General features: G+C 35.4%; 1 protein-coding gene across 1 annotated transcript; it reads left to right on the forward strand.

The window, feature by feature from the left end:
- Nucleotides 1-19269, forward strand: LOC128998675 (ras suppressor protein 1). The gene is made up of 8 exons (XM_054424908.1): nt 1-235; nt 1840-1890; nt 4802-4922; nt 8038-8156; nt 8585-8667; nt 10573-10687; nt 16642-16774; nt 17802-19269. The coding sequence occupies exons 1-8, from the start codon at nt 88-90 to the stop codon at nt 17893-17895; spliced, it is 864 nt and encodes a 287-aa protein (XP_054280883.1). The 5' UTR covers nt 1-87; the 3' UTR covers nt 17896-19269.
- The last annotated feature ends 203 nt before the right edge of the window (nt 19270-19472 follow it).

The raw sequence follows: 19472 nt of genomic DNA on the forward strand, positions 1-19472 counted from the left end.
GGACTGTTGGTCGATATCGTCTGTACTGTAGAGAAGAGAGACGTCATTTTACACATCACGAAACCGAGATTTCAAACTGCGCGCGCAATGAATGAGGCACCAGTTTCTTGTTTACCAACTAATACAAAGATGACGAGGGCTAAGAAAGTGATAGAAGAAGCGAAAGAAATTCAAAATCCAGAATTGGATTTAGCTGACAAAGGGATTTCTACTTTTGAAGAAATGCCTGGGCTCTGTGAGTACCTGATATCCTAGAAGTACAGTTTGCATGACCAAATTTGGTAACTTGTTTTGGCATCTCAATGCCTCCTATGACCACAAGCAGACATTTTGGGCGGGGTTGATTCTAAAATGTTGACAAAAGTATGGAATTGTTTTTCATGATATCTACTTCGATTCCTCTAAATTAAATGGATTATATACTAGGACCACTCTATTTTCCTTTTCCTAGTCAAATAACTCACTTGTAACATTAGGCTTTTTTAGGCCTACACTAAGGTATCATCAAATTAGGTTATGCACCCAAATCCATTGATTTCAAAATGAATTAGTAGGTTAGCCTACAAAGAAAGATCGTTGATCAAAGTTTGTAGAACAATTTTCTTCTCTTTTTCATGAGGTTTTAAAATCAACAAATTTAATAGGCTATAAGTTGCTGTAACTGGCTACAGACAAAACATATATCTATATATGTTTTGTGTTTAAATGTTTTTAATGTAAATAAGACGCAATCTATCCAACTTTGTTGGTCAAAGATGAAGTAATCAAGTATCAAGTAAGTTACCTAGTTGGGATCAACAAATGATGGGACAAACAAAACTATCAACAAATAAGTTTAGGCTAGATGGGGAGTTTTTTAGTTATAGGTCTAAATATCTGAACCAATGTCCCTTACTGTAGACAGTGTCACAGGCTGCTTTACGATTGCTGAAGGCTACTTTGAACCCCTTTGTGACATCCCTTCAATGATGGATGATAGGCTACAACAAAAACCTGGTCACAGTAGTTAGGCCCAATTTACAACCGGGCTTGAAACCCCCTTCTTCAGGATCAAGGATGGGTGACGATGTTGCAATAATCTCTCCAGTAGCCATTAGCAAAGACTGAAAGGAATAGAAACCAATAAACTTAGGCCTTTACCGTTCATTATTTGAAAAAAAAAAACATGTAAAACTGCCAAATGATGCTATGCGAAGCTTTCCAAGAATATAGGCTTATGGACCATTGAAAATCAGAAGCCAGTAACTTATATTGGTTATTAAGAGTAGGTACCGTTAGCGTAACTTCCTAACATTCGCTTAAAACTATTAGGCTTACAGGGTGTGCAGTAACTTAGTCGGTGTCAAAGATTTTAAGGCACTAAGTTTATGCATGCAAATTACGATATAAATACACAATTATAATATTTATATCCGGGGTCTCAGCTTACAAATGACTGGCTATACACTACGGTTGCAAGACCGATGATGGTGTATGGCTTGATAGTCTGGTGGACCAAGGTGATGCAAACTACGACTGTAAAGAGACTATAAAAGATCCAGCGAGTGGCCTGCCTTAGCATCACAGGACCCATGATTGAGGCACTCCAACCGCAGCCCTGGAAGTAGTAGGTACTAAACCTCCCACCTCTCAACACCATTGTGAAAGGGAAGGCAAGGATAGCAGCCTTGACAGAATAGGTTGCAGTGGCAACTGGAAGTAGGTATAATGCTTTCAGTGAGCATCCAAAGTGGTGGGGGTTTCAATATTCCATTGTGTTTGCAAATGTTTTTATAATTTAGATGCTGCATTTATCATTAACTTGATAGGCCTACTTATTAGTCATATTTTTTGTTGCAGTTAATATGCTGAATATCACCAGGCTTACACTAAGTCATAATAAAATCCGAGGTGAGTTAATTACGATCTTTTAGTCAAACAACTAGCCCTATATGAAAAAAACTTGCTAAATACAGACAGATCTGTCAGAAGGGCATTATCAACAGCCCCTCTAGGCCTATTTCAAACATTTTAATAACAAATTATCAGTAACTTGATCAATTTTGTATTTACAGTGTTTTACAATTTAATCTAGGAGGGTACCCCCTAATTGTATCCCACTCCCATTGTAACTACTATGCACAAACTACTATAGACTCATGTCATGTTTCTAACTAGCATTGCTTTCATATACGTCACTTTAGACCCTTTCTAGCCCTTTACTGGGTGAAGCAAGCGGAGGAAGTGAGGGGAACTTTCAGAAAATACTTACCTAATTACATACAGTAGAGTCCCGCAAACTCGGCGTAATGTGGACTGGAAGGGTGCCGAGTTTGTGAAATGCCGGGTTATCGGGAACTAGGGTTAAAAATAAGAAAAATACAATTTTTATTCCTTTTAGCCGCCTTATTTATTTATATTTATAATACAAGTCAGTATTAAGTAATCAGATATAGTACAAAAAATTCTTGGTACGAGTTGCGAATGATTTGACTTGAGCCCATGTTTAACTCGGACTCAAAAAATCACTAATTTTCTGAGCCAGGTGATGGCCGAGTTATCCAGACTGCCGGGTTATCGAGTGCCGAGTTTGCGGGACTCTACTGTACTAACACCACACCAAAAATCAGCTAGTTGTAGTATAGATATAATACAAAATACAACTATTTCATTTATTTAACTTATCAGTTTCGCTCAGAACTATCAAAGACTTGCCAGCTATTAGAGAATTGCACAAATAGTGGTCACTGGTCACCATACCTGATGAGGTTCGTTTTCTTAAATGTTGTACATTTAACATAACTACGAAAAACATTGTTTTCAAGCAAGTGTTCTACATTCAACTATCTCAAAACATTGCCAGAAGTAGTTGTTCGTGCGTTTCGGGCGTTTATTGCTCGTCTTCATTTTGTACAAATATCAGGCAGTTTTTAGAGAATGCATTCTGAAATTTTCCTTAATATGGCACTCTTATCCGAATTAGGTATTTTCTTATAAAACAAAAACACAAAAAATACTTTATCCTACTTAGGCGAAAATATACCCTAAGTCGTTGCCAACACAACGACAACCATTACAACAAGTGTGTTGCCAACACAATGATATCATCAAAATTATTTCAAAGTAAATAATAAGAAAGCATGTTCATAATAGCCTATTTATAGAAAAATATTGATTTGAGAATACAAAGTTATTTAAAACTGCAGAATCATGTAGTTGTTTTAATTCCCAAGTACCGGAGGACCGAGCCATGCTCGGTATAAGGTCTAATTGATTTTGATTGAAATAGCAATGTAAAGGGAACTCAAGTCTTATTTACAACTAATTTTGGACCTAACTATTTAAGTTCCAGTAGAATTTCAATTTATTATGATGAAAAATTTAACCTGGCAATCCACAACACATTACTTTATTTTACAGTTGATGGTAAAAATCACTCATATAGGGAAACTATTTTCCCATAGCATTTTAGTAGCCTATTGCAGATACTTTAATCTAACTACCACAAACGGTTCCCACACTCTGCACCCTTAGCCTTTACTACTTCCTTCACCACTTCCTACATCGTGGACCTGTTTCCCTCCCTTCCCATAGTATTTTAGTATTTTAGATACAATTATCTAACTGCCCCAAAGGGTTCCCACACTCTGCACCCTTAGCCTTTACTACTTCCTTCACCACTTCCTACGTCTTAGACCTGTTTCCCTCCCATCCCATAGCATTTTAGTATTTTAGATACATTTATCTAACAGCCACAGACCATTTCCACACTCCACACTGCTAGCCTTTCCTACTTCATTCACCACTTCCTATGTCGTGGCCCTGTTTCCCTCCCTTCCCATAGCATTTTAGTATTTTAGACAAATTAATCTAACTGCCACAGACGGTTCCCACACTCCGCACTGCACACCTTTACTACTTCTTTCACAATTTCCTATGTCGTGGACCTGTTTCCCTCCCTTCCCATAGCATTTTAGATACAATTATCTAACTGCCACAGACGGTTCCCACACTCCGCACTTCTCGCCTTTACTACTTCCTCCACCACTTACATTGAAGACCTGTTAATGTTTGCCATTTAAATGAGATGGATCCATGAATGTGATTCACCGACAAATTGTTTAAGATACATTTTTTTATAACCTTATTTCGCTTGGTAAATCAAATCTGTAAAAACTTTACCTATTCGATCAGTGGTCGTTTCCAAATTGCGACTTAAATGTAAAATTAAGACTTTCTCTCTATTATTTGATCAGTGGTCATCATCCAATTTTTTTCCCTACATCTACGTCATTATTTTGTACCTAACCATCATGGCATAAGGCCAATGTTAAAATTTAAAAACTTCGAGTTACCTACTTTTTAATTATATAGGCATTATCAAAAGTTGAAATTGGTTTTGTCTAAACCTTCCAAACATTTGACAAAACAAACAAAAATTTTTAGTTTGTAAGTTTGGCTAAAATATGTTCAGCCGTTATTGAGTTAATGTGTTTACATTAACGTTAAGTTTACATTGAAGTAGATCCCAAAGAGCTTTGCTTCGCTCCGCTCAAAAAACAATATTTTGTTCATAAGTTGTGGGTATGACATTGCTTGCTTTAAATTTTTTTTACCTTTTCATTCTTATATTTTATTTCAAAAACCAATTAATTATTACTTCTTCATTCTTTCAGAATCTTTGTTTATACAATCTTTTAGTCCAACAAGTACATTGTACTTTTTTATACCTACTGAATATTAATTTCCCGCACATTGTATTTCTTGTGTACTTTGACGTTGCTAATAACGATTCTGATTCTTTAATATGTGTTTTATTTAGTTGTCCCTCCTGGTCTCGCTAATCTAGTCAACTTAGAAATACTGAATCTGTTCAACAATGTGATTGACGAGCTTCCAACTTCTCTCTCTTCCATGCCAAAGCTGAGAATCCTGAATGTTGGGTGAGTACAAGTTTTACCATGGATTATAGGCATCCCATTGCTATGATAGTGTAGTTAGTTAGAATGAACATGATTGTAGTTTAAGTGACCTATCAACAGATTGTGCTAGCTGATGCATATTACTGATTTCTGTTGTATCTGACCTATTACTCGAGCAAGACAAAGGACGGAGTTTAAACTATAGCATATTTTATCTTAGTTTGTAAGTCTCTTGAGTTGTTAAAAAGGTTTACAAGATTAAATGTATGGTGTAAGTTTAGGCACTTTTACTAAATTATATTTTAAAGTTCTATGAAAACTATTGGTCTTGTTGACGTCCTCTCATTGAAGTCCATAAGACGTGTGGTTCATATAGTGACTTGTATATTGGTGCTTAGATTTTTTAATTAAATTTATGTGTAATGATTTGATGGTGATGTACGATAACATTGTTTGCTTACCTGTAAAACTGTATCTGGAACAGGTTGGCTGTTGGCAAGTAGTACTGTATATATCTGGTAGAATATGAGAGTTTCTCCGTCACACTTTGTTTGGTCGAAGAAGCCTTCTCGTAAGATTTGAAAATCATGTAGGCTAAATTAATAGGTTTTCGTCACTGACAGTACATGGCTGTTTCTTTAAAGGTAGGAGATACATTTTTTTAACATTAGGAATGCGACTCCGTGTACAGTCAGACAGGCCTAAGAAGGCACTTGTATTTGGTAGTAAAATGTTAATTTTGACAGAAAATAACGTTGTTCCAAGAACATTGAAATTGCCTTAGAATTGTGAACCACCTGAGCCGATTAGTGTTAGTTGAGTGGTCGAGTATAAGCAAGACCTAATGTTTGTTTAGATTGTTTCGAGAATAGTACAGTGTTTTCACCCAATCTGCTTTTGTTAGAGCCTTTATGCTGGAACAGGCATTTTTCATAGTTAGACATGTAACTATAAAGACAGCTTAAACTAGCTTGTAGAGGGTCCTAACCACACATTTGTACAGGAACTTGACCGATTTTAGTTTGGTAATTATAACAAAAAATTGTATTAGTCCTATACCATCAACATCACAATCGTAAGCTTAAAATGCTTAGTTTTTTTGCAGCAGTGGCGTGGTCTCAATTTATCTCTACCAAACATTTGAATAAGACTTGGTGAATGATTTACTTAAGTTTACACTTAATATTAATATAATATTAATCAATAGTTAATATTCCATTCCATTAGTTGTCAAGTTTAATAAAAAAATATAGATGACCTCATTAAATAGGAAAGAGTGTTTATATTTTATTGCAATACATGGAATTGGCCTGACCTTAAGACAACCATCAGTAATTATTGATTAATGAGCTGAAGGAATAAAACAAATTATATCACTTCCTTCTCCCACTTTTCTAAACAAAATGTTTAGTTTCAAACAAACCTATGTAACATGTGTATAAATGTATACATATAACAGTCAAAAAATTCCCAGAATTAATTTCTGTAGACATTTAGCGCTATCGCCCATGAGAAATTCGCTTTGCAGTAGTTAGTACGACTCCAGGGAAAGGCATATCAGTAGTAGAGGTATAGCTGACAAGCTGTAGTGCAGGGTTGGTTAGCGCTTTTCGTTACATGCAAGTCTACATTATCGGTTACTGTCGGTCGTGTACCTGCATTGCAAATTTGCATTTCATGAACAGTGTATGGAGAAGAGGCATCGAAGAAAAGTCAAGTTTATCAGTGTACCAAACGGTTTTGTGAAGGCCGTGAAAGCATTGACGATCACTCTGGTAGTGTACGTCCTTCAACAGCAGTCAATGACGTAAACATTGAGCGAGTATGACAAGCTTTGCGTGAAAATCGGAAATATTCAATCGATGAAATTGCATTTGAGGTACATTTATCTCATGAAAGTGTTCACACCTTCCTGTATGATCATTTGAACATGCATCGAATTTGTTCATGAATGGTTCCAAAAACGCTGTCTCCTGAGCACAAAGAAACTCAAATGTTAATTCCTAGTGAATTCATTGATATGGCTAATGCAGATCCATATTTTTTAAATTTAATTGTGACAGGTGATGAAATATGGTATTTTCTCCACGGCCCTCTTCCAAATTTGTGCCACTCAGTTTTTGGTACACGACCGACAGTAACCAACAAAGTAGATTTGCAGGTACACAAAAAGCGCTTACCAATGCTACACTACGGCTTGTAAGCTATACCCCCACTAACGATATGCCTTCCCCATAAGTCTAACTAACTACTGCAAGGCGAATTTCCCGCTGGCATTTGCTCTAAATGTCTACAGAAATTCATCCCGGGAAATATAAATAATTAACGTTTTCAATTCATATCAAATGAACTTTATTTTCCCACAGTCGTAATAATAATGTCAAAATACTAATCCTAAAACACACTTATTTGGTAAAGTAAAAGATCCGGACTTGTTCACATGAGGTATTACTGAACTTACAAATCATCATATTGATGTTATTTGGTCCAGGATCACTTCTTGAATATTAAAATGGTATAATATTACCTGTTTCCGCCTGTGATTCTATATTTGTTGTATAGAGCTCTATACAACAAATATAGGATTACAGATGGAAACAGATAATATTATACCATTTTAAAATTACAAATCATGTTTATTATACAATTTTCCTCATTCATAAATTTTAATTTTTCACACTGACATAATACTACAGATAAAATCATAAAAGAAAGTTTTATTATAAGTAGTCTAATATTCTAATTTGCAATAAATGGTTATAAACTAACGAAGCCATAACCTCTCAAAGAGTTATGAGTAGTAATTGTCCTTCCTTAAATAATGGGAACATATTACCGATTTTGACAGTTTTTTTTTCTATTGTTAAGTTAGTTTTGGGTAGTAATGGCGAAAAATGTTATACGTCACTCATCCAAAATGTGTTTACCGGACTCGTATGGTAATCCAATACTTGGTACTACCGTACTGATACAGCAAACACCCATTTTCCGGACTAGAAATGTAATATACAACTACACAATTACCGGTACTGCACTAACACTAATACATGAGTAGTGTTACCATATTTCAACATCGATAGCATATTTCGAGGATTTGAAGTTTGCACATTCTAATTATGTACTATTTTTTATTCAGAATGAATCGATTGGACTCTCTACCACGAGGGTTTGGTGCGTTCCCTGTCCTGGAAGTTCTAGATCTCACTTACAACAACTTGGATGAAAACAGTTTGCCTGGAAACTTCTTTATGCTGGGTAACAATTTTTGAAATTACTTATATTAGTTTAACGTTGAGTTTTTACCTGTTTGAGGGTTAATTTGTTATGCAGTAGGATATTATCTGGGAGTGGCACACTATGAAATCCCCTACAAAGATTGTATATACACTGTTTCTGAAAAGATTTAGAGTTTAAAACTCTCAAGACTTTACAATTGAAACATGTAAAATTGTGTCAATTATCTTCAGAATATCTTACTGGAAATCAATTTTTCCTAGTCCCTTATCAATGTATGTGAAAATACTACTTGTTAGTAAAAGAATACTATCAGCATCACAAAATATTCAATATCAACCTATTGAGAAATTGTTTAACTTGTTAAATTTGTATATTTTTTACCTAATATTTTATATCACATTTACACTTAATGTGCACTGTAACTTAAATAATTGTGGTATTTACAGAAACTTTACGGGCCCTTTACTTGGGGGACAATGATTTTGAAAAACTTCCCCCAGAAATTGGTCAATTGAAGAATCTACAAATTGTGAGTAGTTATGTATTAACAGCTAATTTAATTTCTATTCACTAAGCAGCATCAGTGGAATAAATTTTTGTCATTTAATTAGTTAAACCTCTAATTAAAAGGCGATAGTAATTAAATATCAGATTCAATTTTTTCTAAAATCTCAAGATTTGACTTTGACACACCACCACATACACTCTGCACCACTCACATAGAGTATTAGATGTACAAATGTCAACTCATGCCAGCAGGTTTGGCCATGTTTAACTATCATTGGCCCCTTTACTCCCCCTCCCCTTTACCCCTGCTTGTCAAGGTTGTGTGCTCTTGTGTCGTCTTTATATTTATTATCGCTGGAACTTTAAAACTTGTCATGGTGCGATGTTGATGGTGATTTCATGCTACATCGTCCTTTGTGATATTGATATCCATCATAGTTTTGTTTTTAATCCCAATTTGAACTTCAATACAGTAACTGTATTTGTGTTTTTCTTGTGTTCAGAGTATGCACTCAACTGTTAATGCGCTGTAAACTGCAACAACTGTGTCAAACCAAATAAAGATGGCTAATTCTGAACCTCGATTCCATATAACTTAAAATCAAATACACATCACATTTGTTGGAGATAATGTTAAAAATTAATTGCGAGGTGAAGCAAAGAGCGCTAAATGTAGTGGCTAATTCAGAGGTGGAGCTCTGGCACAAATTGGCAACTGCATTGACAGAGTCCCTTACACAAGTAGGAGTTAGGCCTCGGGTACAATACGAGCGGCGAGCGGCGACCTGAGCGGCACGTAAGCGGCGGTTGTGGCTACGATATTTATAACGCTCATCAAATTTCCCCAGTTTTATGACTCAGTTTAGTCGAAAATGGTAAACTATGCTTACCTTCAAGACGTATTGCAACTATTGTGTGCTATCTGACAATTGTTTGCCTTTAAAGAAAAACTTAGTTTTTAGAAAAACCTTAACCCTAACTTTGTCCCATACTTTTCTGGTGACTGATGTGTTTTAAAACTTCCGTGCTTGTCATTCCACAAACATTCCCTGGACTGCACCTCACGTATCGACCCGTATCGCATGTTTGCTGCTGTTTCACTGTCATTTTAGGTCGAACTGAAGCATGACTCACCTGAGCGGCAAGCAGCGTTTTTGCGAAAATCGGTTTTGACTTAGAACCATGAGTGGTGCTGAGCGGTGCCGCTTACCGCCACTCGCCGCTCAGACATATCGTGGCCACCCTCAACAAATTTACATGCAACTAAACGAGACCTGATGTCACAGCGGTGCCGCTCATGCCGCTTGCCGCTCGTATCGTATCCGGGGACTTAAAACATATTGTCATAGTGAAAATGAAAATACACATGGTTCATTTGACGGAACCGTGTCAAGTTGTCGCTATTTGTTTGATAAGTATTAGGCTTTATAGATGTATATATGTTGAAAATTATGAAATCACAATATCTATGTTTTCTAGTATCCTTTGGCATAGCTTTGTGTGTGTAACTATATGTTCAGGAAAGGAAAGAACTTTACATTACCTTATTATTTGCTTTGTTACAATCTTTGTTATATTTATTTGTTTATAACATGTCATCATTGTTTGAAGGTTAACTGTAAGAGGACCATAAGGCCCTAAGTTCGCAAAATAAAATAGCATTTTAATTAACTTTTTTTTCCTTTTCTTCCCCTTTTTCTGTCTCACAGGAACTTACTATGATCTTTTATCACACCTATAACCCTCCTGACACAACCTATTAAGTTCATTTTAATTTAATAGAGTAGTAAATTACTAACTGGACTGGCCCGACGATGACTCCTATGTGAGTCGAAACCGGTTACAATTTAGCAACACATTTGATCGCATGAATGCATGTATTTACAATTCTTTAGTAAATTACTAACATTTGATATTTATGATACAGTTGGTACTTCGAGAGAATGACTTGGTAGAGTTGCCAAAGGAGATCGGAGAACTTACTCGTCTGAGAGAGCTACACATTCAGGCTAACAGACTGACTGTTCTTCCTCCAGAAATCGGTTAGTACTTATTCACTCAAAACGTAATAAAATGAAAACAAGTCTTTAACACCAAGAACTTTTAACTGATGCTTGTAGTGGCAGTCCATTGTATATTGTCTATTGTGTTTGGAAAACAACCACTCAAACAGCTCATGTTTAGCTATTTAAGTGTTTCCATCAAGTTGGAATATGGTTAGAGCTCGTGCGTTTCTTGGTGAAGCCTGGTTATAGTGGCTCTTAAACGGTGTTGTAGGGGTGGAGGTACGCCGAAAATCAGTCTGCGCTCTCACCCTGTCCAAGCAACATCGCGGATACAGGCTTCCGGCTTTGGAGGTAATTGTTGTGTTGGCTACTCCGTTATCTGGTCGTTCAAGGTCAACCCAGTCAGCTGGTTATTGTTTCAGACGAGCCAATTTTCTACGAATATACGAAGATTTACAACAGGCTGACTGGTCAAATTTATATTCTATTTTGAACGTCGATGATGCTCTAGATTGTTTTTATAGCACACTTTATGAAATAATTGATAAAAACTGTCCATTAAAGAAAAATAAAAAAGCAAAATATCCCTTTTGGTTTACTCCTTCTATTATTTACAATTTAAAACGTAAAGAAAAACTTAGAAGAAGGTGGAAAAAAGTAAACACTGATGAAGCTTATAACTTATTTAAAGTCCAGAGAACAGCAGTAAAAAATGAAATTGATCTAGCATATCGCAATTATGTAAATGGAGTGGAAGATAGTATAAATGTTGATAGCAGTAAGTTTTGGAATTTTATTCAAAGTAAAAAATCTGAACGAAATAAAATTATGATAATGGAGCACAATGGAGTAAGGCTGGATAACGGAGGAGCGGTTGTAAATGCATTCGCGGAATATTTTAGTTCTGTGTACGAGAGTTACACTACAGAGACCTAGTGTGTACAGAGGTATGTGCGGTGGAGGGGCCGTGTCTGACCGGCGCGTCTTGCCTCACACTGCCTCGCCTCAGCTGTCAGGATGTGCAGGACGCCATCAAACATTTAAAATCAAAATGCACTACTGGTCCAGATTTACTCCCACAATATTTATTTAAAGGTTGTTCTGAATTTTTAGTTGGGCCTTTAGAATTTTTATACAATTTAAGCTTGAAAACTAATATATTTCCCGAAAGATGGAAAACAACCAAAGTAACTCCAATTTTTAAGAGTGGAAAAAAATCCAAAGTCTTAAATTATAGACCGGTAGCAGTGTTATCTGTACCGGCGAAGATATTTGAGATTATTATTCACAAATATTTATTCAGACATTTTCAAAAATACATTTCAAATGACCAGCATGGGTTTGTCCCAGGAAGATCAGTCAACACAAATTTATTAAATTTTACTAGTTACGTTTCCTCTGGTCTGGATTCTGGGGCTCAGACAGACACGTTATTTCTTGATCTGGCCAAAGCGTTTGATAAGGTTGACCATTCAATTTTGTTGCAGAAACTGCATTGGTATGGCATGTCAAATGATTTATTGCATTTTTTCAAATCTTACATTGTTAATAGGAAACAATTTGTTTTCTATCATGGATTTTCCTCTGCTGTATTCAATGTCCAATCTGGGGTTCCCCAGGGTTCGAATCTAGGGCCTTGTCTTTTTACAATACTAATTAATGATCTAAGTGACTGTATTTTAAATTCAAATTCACTTCTATTTGCCGATGATTTAAAAATGTTTAAGCATATCAATAGTCTTGATGATGCAAATAGCTTACAGGAAGATCTTGACAATGTTTATAGGTGGAGTGTTTCAAACAAAATGACTTTTAATGTTTCTAAATGTCAACTAATGACTTTTACTAGGACTACAAATTTTTTTACGAAATGACTATTTTTTAAATGGCATTTTAATTAGTAGAGTAAACAAAATTAAAGATTTAGGTGTTCACATGAATTCTGCACTATCTTTTAATTTTCATATTGAAACATGCATTGCTGCTGCAAGTAAAATGTTGGGGTTTATAATTAGACAAAGTACAAATTTTAGAAACATAGAAACATTAATTATGCTTTATCATTCGCTGGTCAGATCAAGATTAGAAACCTGTTCCATAATTTGGAATCCATATCATTTACAGTTTAAAGATGCTTTAGAGAAAGTCCAGAAAAAGTTTTTAAGATTCTTATTTTACAAATGTTTTAATATTTATACGTACGATGTTCCATACCATGATTTATTACAACTGTTTGGGCTGCAGAGTCTAGATCTGAGGAGAACGATCATAGGTCAGGTGTTCCTGTACAAACTGGCGCGTGGAGAGGTTGACGACGCTGCTGGCCTGGCCGGCCTGTCTTATCGCGTACCCTGCTTCAATAGTAGAAACAAACATCTCTTCTCGTTGCCCTACAGCCGCACCACTGCCCATGCCTCCTCCCCCCTCTATCGATTAATGAAAGACTACAATTACGTAATAAAAAAGTGCAATAATATTGATATTTTCTCTGACAACATAAACAATTTCAAATTGAAATTAAAAACAGTATTAATCAATCAGTAAATGTTAATTTATATATTTTTCGTTGTTCTATTTATTTTTACTACTCAGTATTTATATATTTATATAATTTATCATTGTTAATCTTTTTTAAATATATATACATTGTTGTTATAGTTATTGATAATTTTGTTTTTATGTTAGTATTAAATGCATGGCATGTAAGTGTAAGTAAAAATGAAGTGAAAAGACAAGAAGAAACCCACTGAAGCAATAATATTATAAGTGCATGAACTGCTTCAATGTAAATGGTCTTTAAACTGTATTGAAGCATGTAAATAAAATAAAAATAAAAAAATACACTCTTTTTAAAAAACATTCAGATGTCAGTTTGATTATCTTAAAACATAATCTGTTTTTTTTTTTGTATACAGGGGTGTGAAAGTAAATTTTTTTTAGGTATGTGTAAGTCATAGTTTTGTATAACAGTAATGCATTATTTAAGTACTTGTTTTTGCCTACAAAAAAATCTCTGGCTCATTAAAGAGTAATTTTTGGAGTATTCATTATTTCCTACATTAATATGATCACACAACTTGTGCGAGCAACCTGAACCGCCTCCGCACCGCGGTCCAAACTCCAAAAAATACCGAGAATGTCTTTAGTCAGACTAGTAGCAGAATAGGAAGACAACGTCAACTTCCCCTCTCGTGCTCGGCTCTCCACTTTCCTCTACAGCCCCTGACACTCACACCCAGGCTTCACAAAGAAACACACGAACTCTAGATTGTTAATTTTTAGTAAAAGACAAATGTAATCTGGAAGTTTAATCAAGAATCATGACGTGGGCAAAGTTGTCAGTACTAAAGCAGAGAAGATACACTCAATGATACACTTAAGTGGTGTCTAGCACCAGTCGCTGGTGTCTAGAGTAAATTCTATTCGCCGCCCCCTTCCGCTTTCCTTTCCCCCCCTCGCCATCACGTACCACAGCGCTCACGCTGTAGGAAGACCCTGTCTGCTACAACTGCTGTACAAAAATGCTATCACCGTTTGGGCTCTTCCTTGTGGTACAAGTACATTTCCGCCACTGCATACTAGAGCTAAAACCGAACGGTTGTTCCATAAGCTTATATCCTCTGTATTTTACTTCTCTGTGGCACTGATTAGAAAGCTAATACAGCTTGAGATTAGGTTAATAGATCATGCTGCTGGTTACCTTACTTGTTAGAAATGCGTTCACTCTACCATCTCACTTGATAGAAGCATATTCAGATGGTCTTTGACAAAGCAGCAAAAGTTGTTAGGTCACAAGGCAGATAAATAGGAAATTTGATTGCCAGAGTTGTCAAAGAAAAGCATCAGCTTGCCTTAGCAGTTAAATCTGCCACTCACACATACTGTTGTAATTCAGTGGCGATAGTATGCCCACAGGCAGGGCCGGTTCTAGGAATTTTTCAGAGTTAAGCGAACACCCGAATCAGCGCCACTTAGAATACCCCCCCCCCCAAACCCATGAACATAACTTAACCGTATTTGTGAATTTTTTCCCAATAATTTTGGGAAGAATTTTTTTTTATAAGTTTAGGTAGAAGAATACTAACTTGCAATAAAAGGCTGTTTATTTATTCGCAGAAATGTGACATTTATACACTTTTACTCATCATATAAACTATAGCAAAACCAAGGACACACTAAAAATACCCCCGACGCAGCAAACCTGCCGACTAAGCGAATTTCCATTTGTCTGAATTGATTTTCAGTTAAATATATTTTAATAACATTAGGTTTAACGAGTACCTAGGTTTGCTGCTACAAGGAAACTAATAAAGTGTGTTTTTGAGTAAAATATTGATAGCTTAGTACAAAATAAATAAATTTGCCAAGTTTGATCAAAATATATCCATAAACAAGCAAACTACAACATTTGACAATATTCTCCATAAGAATAACATGGGAATTTTAAATTTACAATTTTTTTAATTTTCTCCGTTACTAACAATCGAACAAAAATACTTTTACATACTAAATTATTTGTTTTTTTAAGCTCTTTAAAAAGGTCTAAAGAGAAATCGGGAAATTTTGTGTTTTGAGGGTCAAAAGTGAGAAAAACCAATTTTTACCCCATAAAACCCCTTGTAAAGCCCCGTTCCCATGGTCCGATCGTGCTGGTTCGCGAACTCATTCAAGCTTATCCCGCTTTACACCTTTAAACTAAATTTCATCAAAATCGGACAAAAATTACTCAAGTTATCGCGTTCACGGACGTATATATATATATATATATATACATATATAAAAATTTGAACGAATGGTGTTTTTGGCCTCTGGGGACATCAAAATGAAAAAGTAAATCGGTCCCGGGTCTAGGTCTTACCGTGCCACCTACGGTAATAGCTACTTCCCTATAGGGAAATTCGCTAAAAACAGGCCGTAATGTAATGCTCGTCAAGCATGACGTCACGATAGAAGACGGCAATGACGTAATGTTTGCCGTTTGTGATCAGCTGCTTGTTTTAATCTTTCCTTGGAAAATAAATAAAAATTACCTACGTCATTACCGTCTTCTATCGTGACTTCTTTGGGCTGACTGGACTCGCCACCAAATGATTTCTACAAAAGTCTACTCATTGATTTGGCTTTTTTTTCTTCCTCTTCCAAATTCGCCTTACGCTTTCTATGATATTCTTTTTTCTGCCATTGTTTTCATAGTTTCGACTCGCAATAATATGTTTTACTCATTCATTCAGTTTATACTTTCTTTTTATTTAATGCGCTAATTATAAATTAAACTTAAAACACTCGTAATAATTCGCTTATCAACAATCATGAATCATCAAAACAATGCCAATACGATACCGATACGGTATGGGTATAGGCCTACGTATACAACTAAAAGAGTGCAATCCAACGTAGTGCTCTGCTCTAGGATCAGAGGCAGAAAGGAGTGAAAGAAAGGGGAAGTTTCTTGTTGTGACAAGTGGCGCTGCGCGCTTGCTTATCTCGAGCATGAGTGATTCGTGAAATGAAACCCATAGGTGCTGCGCTGGCGCTGACGCTGCCGACTGCCGAGCGTCAGCTCAGTTCAAATCGAAACTGCAAATGGCATTTAGTCCTTGAGTTGTAGTGCTGTACAAATATACAAAATTTTCAAGTGCTGTTGGTACAAACAGAATAAATGCCTATATTGTGGTGCTATGAATACTTGAACTCTGAGCAAAAATAAACAAAATTACGTTGTTCACATAAAAAAAATTTTCCGTTGGCGCCACGGCGCCACTTTTTCGTGGCGCCATATGCGGCCGCGTAGTTCGCGTATGGGTTAAACCGGCCCTGCCCACAGGGGCTTACTGACACAAAGAGCATACCGTCTTAAACAAACAATCTATGAAAAGTAAAGGGTATTGCATTATTGCAAAACAAGTTTTAAACCCTAATTAAAATGTGCAATATGCACACAGATCCCCTTGTTAGTCCTTTAAATATCTAAAGCCGAGTAATCGTTGCAGGAAATTTGGACTTGGTCGGTAACAAGTCAGTCTTGAAGATGGACTTCAACCCTTGGGTGACTCCTATTGCTGACCAGTTGCAAGTTGGAGTTTCTCATGTTATGGACTACATCCGCACAGAAACTTACAAGTAGTAAGTATTCAATGATCAATAATCATCATGTATTGTCATTCGGCATTCTCAATCATGCTATAGTCATCTGGTAGTTTTAACAGAACGCATTATTAAAATGCGATAAATAATTTTCTTATAGGTTACTGCGAGATTCCTAAAACCTTTGGGTGGGAGAAAAAGAAATTGTGTGCTCTTCATACACACGATTTACATAGTGATCAACCCATGTTTCTTAAATACAAGAATTTCTCCCTATTATAATAGGTACTCAAATTGGTTTGTTGATTCTTTGGTCCCTCACTGAAATGCTACATTTTCTAAGTTTTGTGTACAAAACAAACACTTCTGTTTATGATCTCAAAAATAATATATTTTATAAAAATATAACTAAAGCACATCTCTGACAAAACAATTCTGTGCAATGCATAAATAGCTTGAACAACAATAGTTGACTGCCAAATAAAGTGAGAGTTTATTGTATGGTTAAATTAAACTAAACTAGGTTAAACGTTTAAGTTACTGGAGTATAGAACATCTGCTGTGCATGTCAACCCAGATCAACTTGTGAACCTATATATTAAATAATAAAATACAGTGTTGATTAATTATAGTTATTGATTGATTGATATTGATATTATCAATTAATTATAGTTCATTGTTGCATCGGTGTCTACTGGATTGTAATATGTTTACTTTACTGTACACTAACACAACCGTAATAATGAAAATAGTTGTTCAACTCTTGTTCAGCTTTTTGTTTAAAATACTAAAACAGTTAGAAATTTATTGCAGGAGATAACATTTATATCATAAATTAGTCAGCTTAAAGAATGGACCAGTATGGAAAAATGTAGTTCACACGGATCAAAATATCTTTTTGACCCTCACTCATATTCCAATTTCCAACCTCAGCTTCAAAAGACCCTTAAACTTGATCTTGTGTGAAAAAAGTCACTTTGGCCTTAAGTGGTGAAATATACTTTTTTAGATCATTGAATGGTTTTAAAATTAACAATTTAATTATTAATTGTTGCGTTCATTTCAGTGTTTACAGCAGGCACATGGCAGCGAAGGGACCTCCTCCACCCAAGCTCAACGACAAAAGTCAAAAGATCTCCCGTCAGAGGCAAAAAAGCTAGAAATCTCTACTGGCAGTCCGCAGTCGTACAAAAATGTTTACCTAAACGGTCTAGAATAACTTATTGTTCCCATAAACCAAAGGCGGCTCCAGACCCAAAATGTTGGTAGATTTTTCAAAATTATAAATAAGTAAAAACATTTTATTGTATGTAAATAAAAGGAAAGCATTTAAACTAATTATTTTGCATTTAAGTTCCTTCCTTATTGCGGCGAAAGCCTTCAAACCTCTCGTCCCCCAATCAAACTCTTTCTTGATCTTTGTCAGGCCTTAACAAATTATTCCTGGAGCCGCCCCTGCCATAAACGTGGCTTTTATTCATCAAATGACAAACTAGAGGCCTTGGAAGTGTGAAAAACATAATATATAACATTATTAAATTGCAATGTTCAGATTTTTGTAACTAATGTCAATTAATTAACAATTTATTACAATGTAATCCTAGTTTAATCACTTCTAGATTCCTGTGAATTTAATTATGTATATTTTAATGTTTACAAACAGAACTTGTTTGAATCAATTTATAATTTTGAGAGTAATCTAGTTCTCTAACCTTTCCGTCTCTACAGTTCAAATAGTAGACGTAGATGACTATTACATTTCGGAATTAATAACTCCATCATGGCTGAATACAAAAACATGTTAATTAAGACTTGTCAAACCATTACATAATCAATCGTTACGTTCAATCATTTTAAAAGTATCAGTCCATTATTTTAATAAACAAAGGGCTCAAATGTTTTAGTCTTCCATTTTACTATGGGAACGATATATAATATTAATTAATAATTTGGCAAATGAGGATGGCCTTTACATTCACTAATGCCCCAGAGAAGTAAGGTACAGAGGAAACACACTTATGGGACGACCGTACGCTTTTGGCGGAAATATCCTTGTAAGCAGTAGTGCTAGACACCACTTAAGTGTACCATTGAATGTTATGTTTCCTCTGTACCTTTTCTGTGTTGGTGCTAATGGTAAAACAGGTCTAAGTAAAACTAGCGGCGGCTGACCGATGTACGCAGCATCGACACTTATTTGCCACCTAAACTCAAAGCACCTGTGGGAGGTGATTTAAAGAGCTCATTGTTGATGTTGAGCTTTAGAAGTGAAGACGGTATAGTATTTAAAAACTGAGTAGTTTTACAAATTGAAGTATGGGCCCTGAATTGTTGTAATTGCATAAACGTTGCCGTGCATAAATTCAGCCTTATCTATACAATAGTTTGTGGTGCTAATAATAACTAATGGAACAACATTACCATAACAGCATTAAAATGTTTAAAGATTATAAATGAGTAGTACTGGTTGTTAATTTATTGCTAACTTTATATTTGTTATTTGTGCTTGTATTAAATTATTTATAGTTTGCTAATGTGATTGAATTTCCTTCCATTGTACCTAAATCCAGAAATAGAAGTAGCATTTTTTAATTGGCAATATTTCAAGGATATTTTAATTCTTATAGCTAGAAAAAGGTATATTGCTACAGTAAGAATCAAGCATTAGATTTTGACAAATCTTTATTATATTATGCCTTCTTTTAAAAATACAATGGAAAGGCTTAAGGTACATTTT

Source organism: Macrosteles quadrilineatus, unplaced genomic scaffold (assembly GCF_028750875.1).
Source record: "Macrosteles quadrilineatus isolate MER2022 unplaced genomic scaffold, UCM_ALF_1.0 Scaffold_7__1_contigs__length_78375512, whole genome shotgun sequence".
NCBI classification, from domain to species: domain Eukaryota; kingdom Metazoa; phylum Arthropoda; class Insecta; order Hemiptera; family Cicadellidae; genus Macrosteles; species Macrosteles quadrilineatus.

Coding starts and splice junctions, on each gene's coding strand:
- LOC128998675 (XM_054424908.1), top strand. CDS start 88: ATGAATGAGGCACCAGTTTCTTGTTTACCAACTAATACAAAGATGACG. Junction 236..1,839: donor TGAAGAAATGCCTGGGCTCT/GTGAGTACCTGA, acceptor TTTTTGTTGCAG/TTAATATGCTGAATATCACC. Junction 8,157..8,584: donor TGGAAACTTCTTTATGCTGG/GTAACAATTTTT, acceptor TGGTATTTACAG/AAACTTTACGGGCCCTTTAC.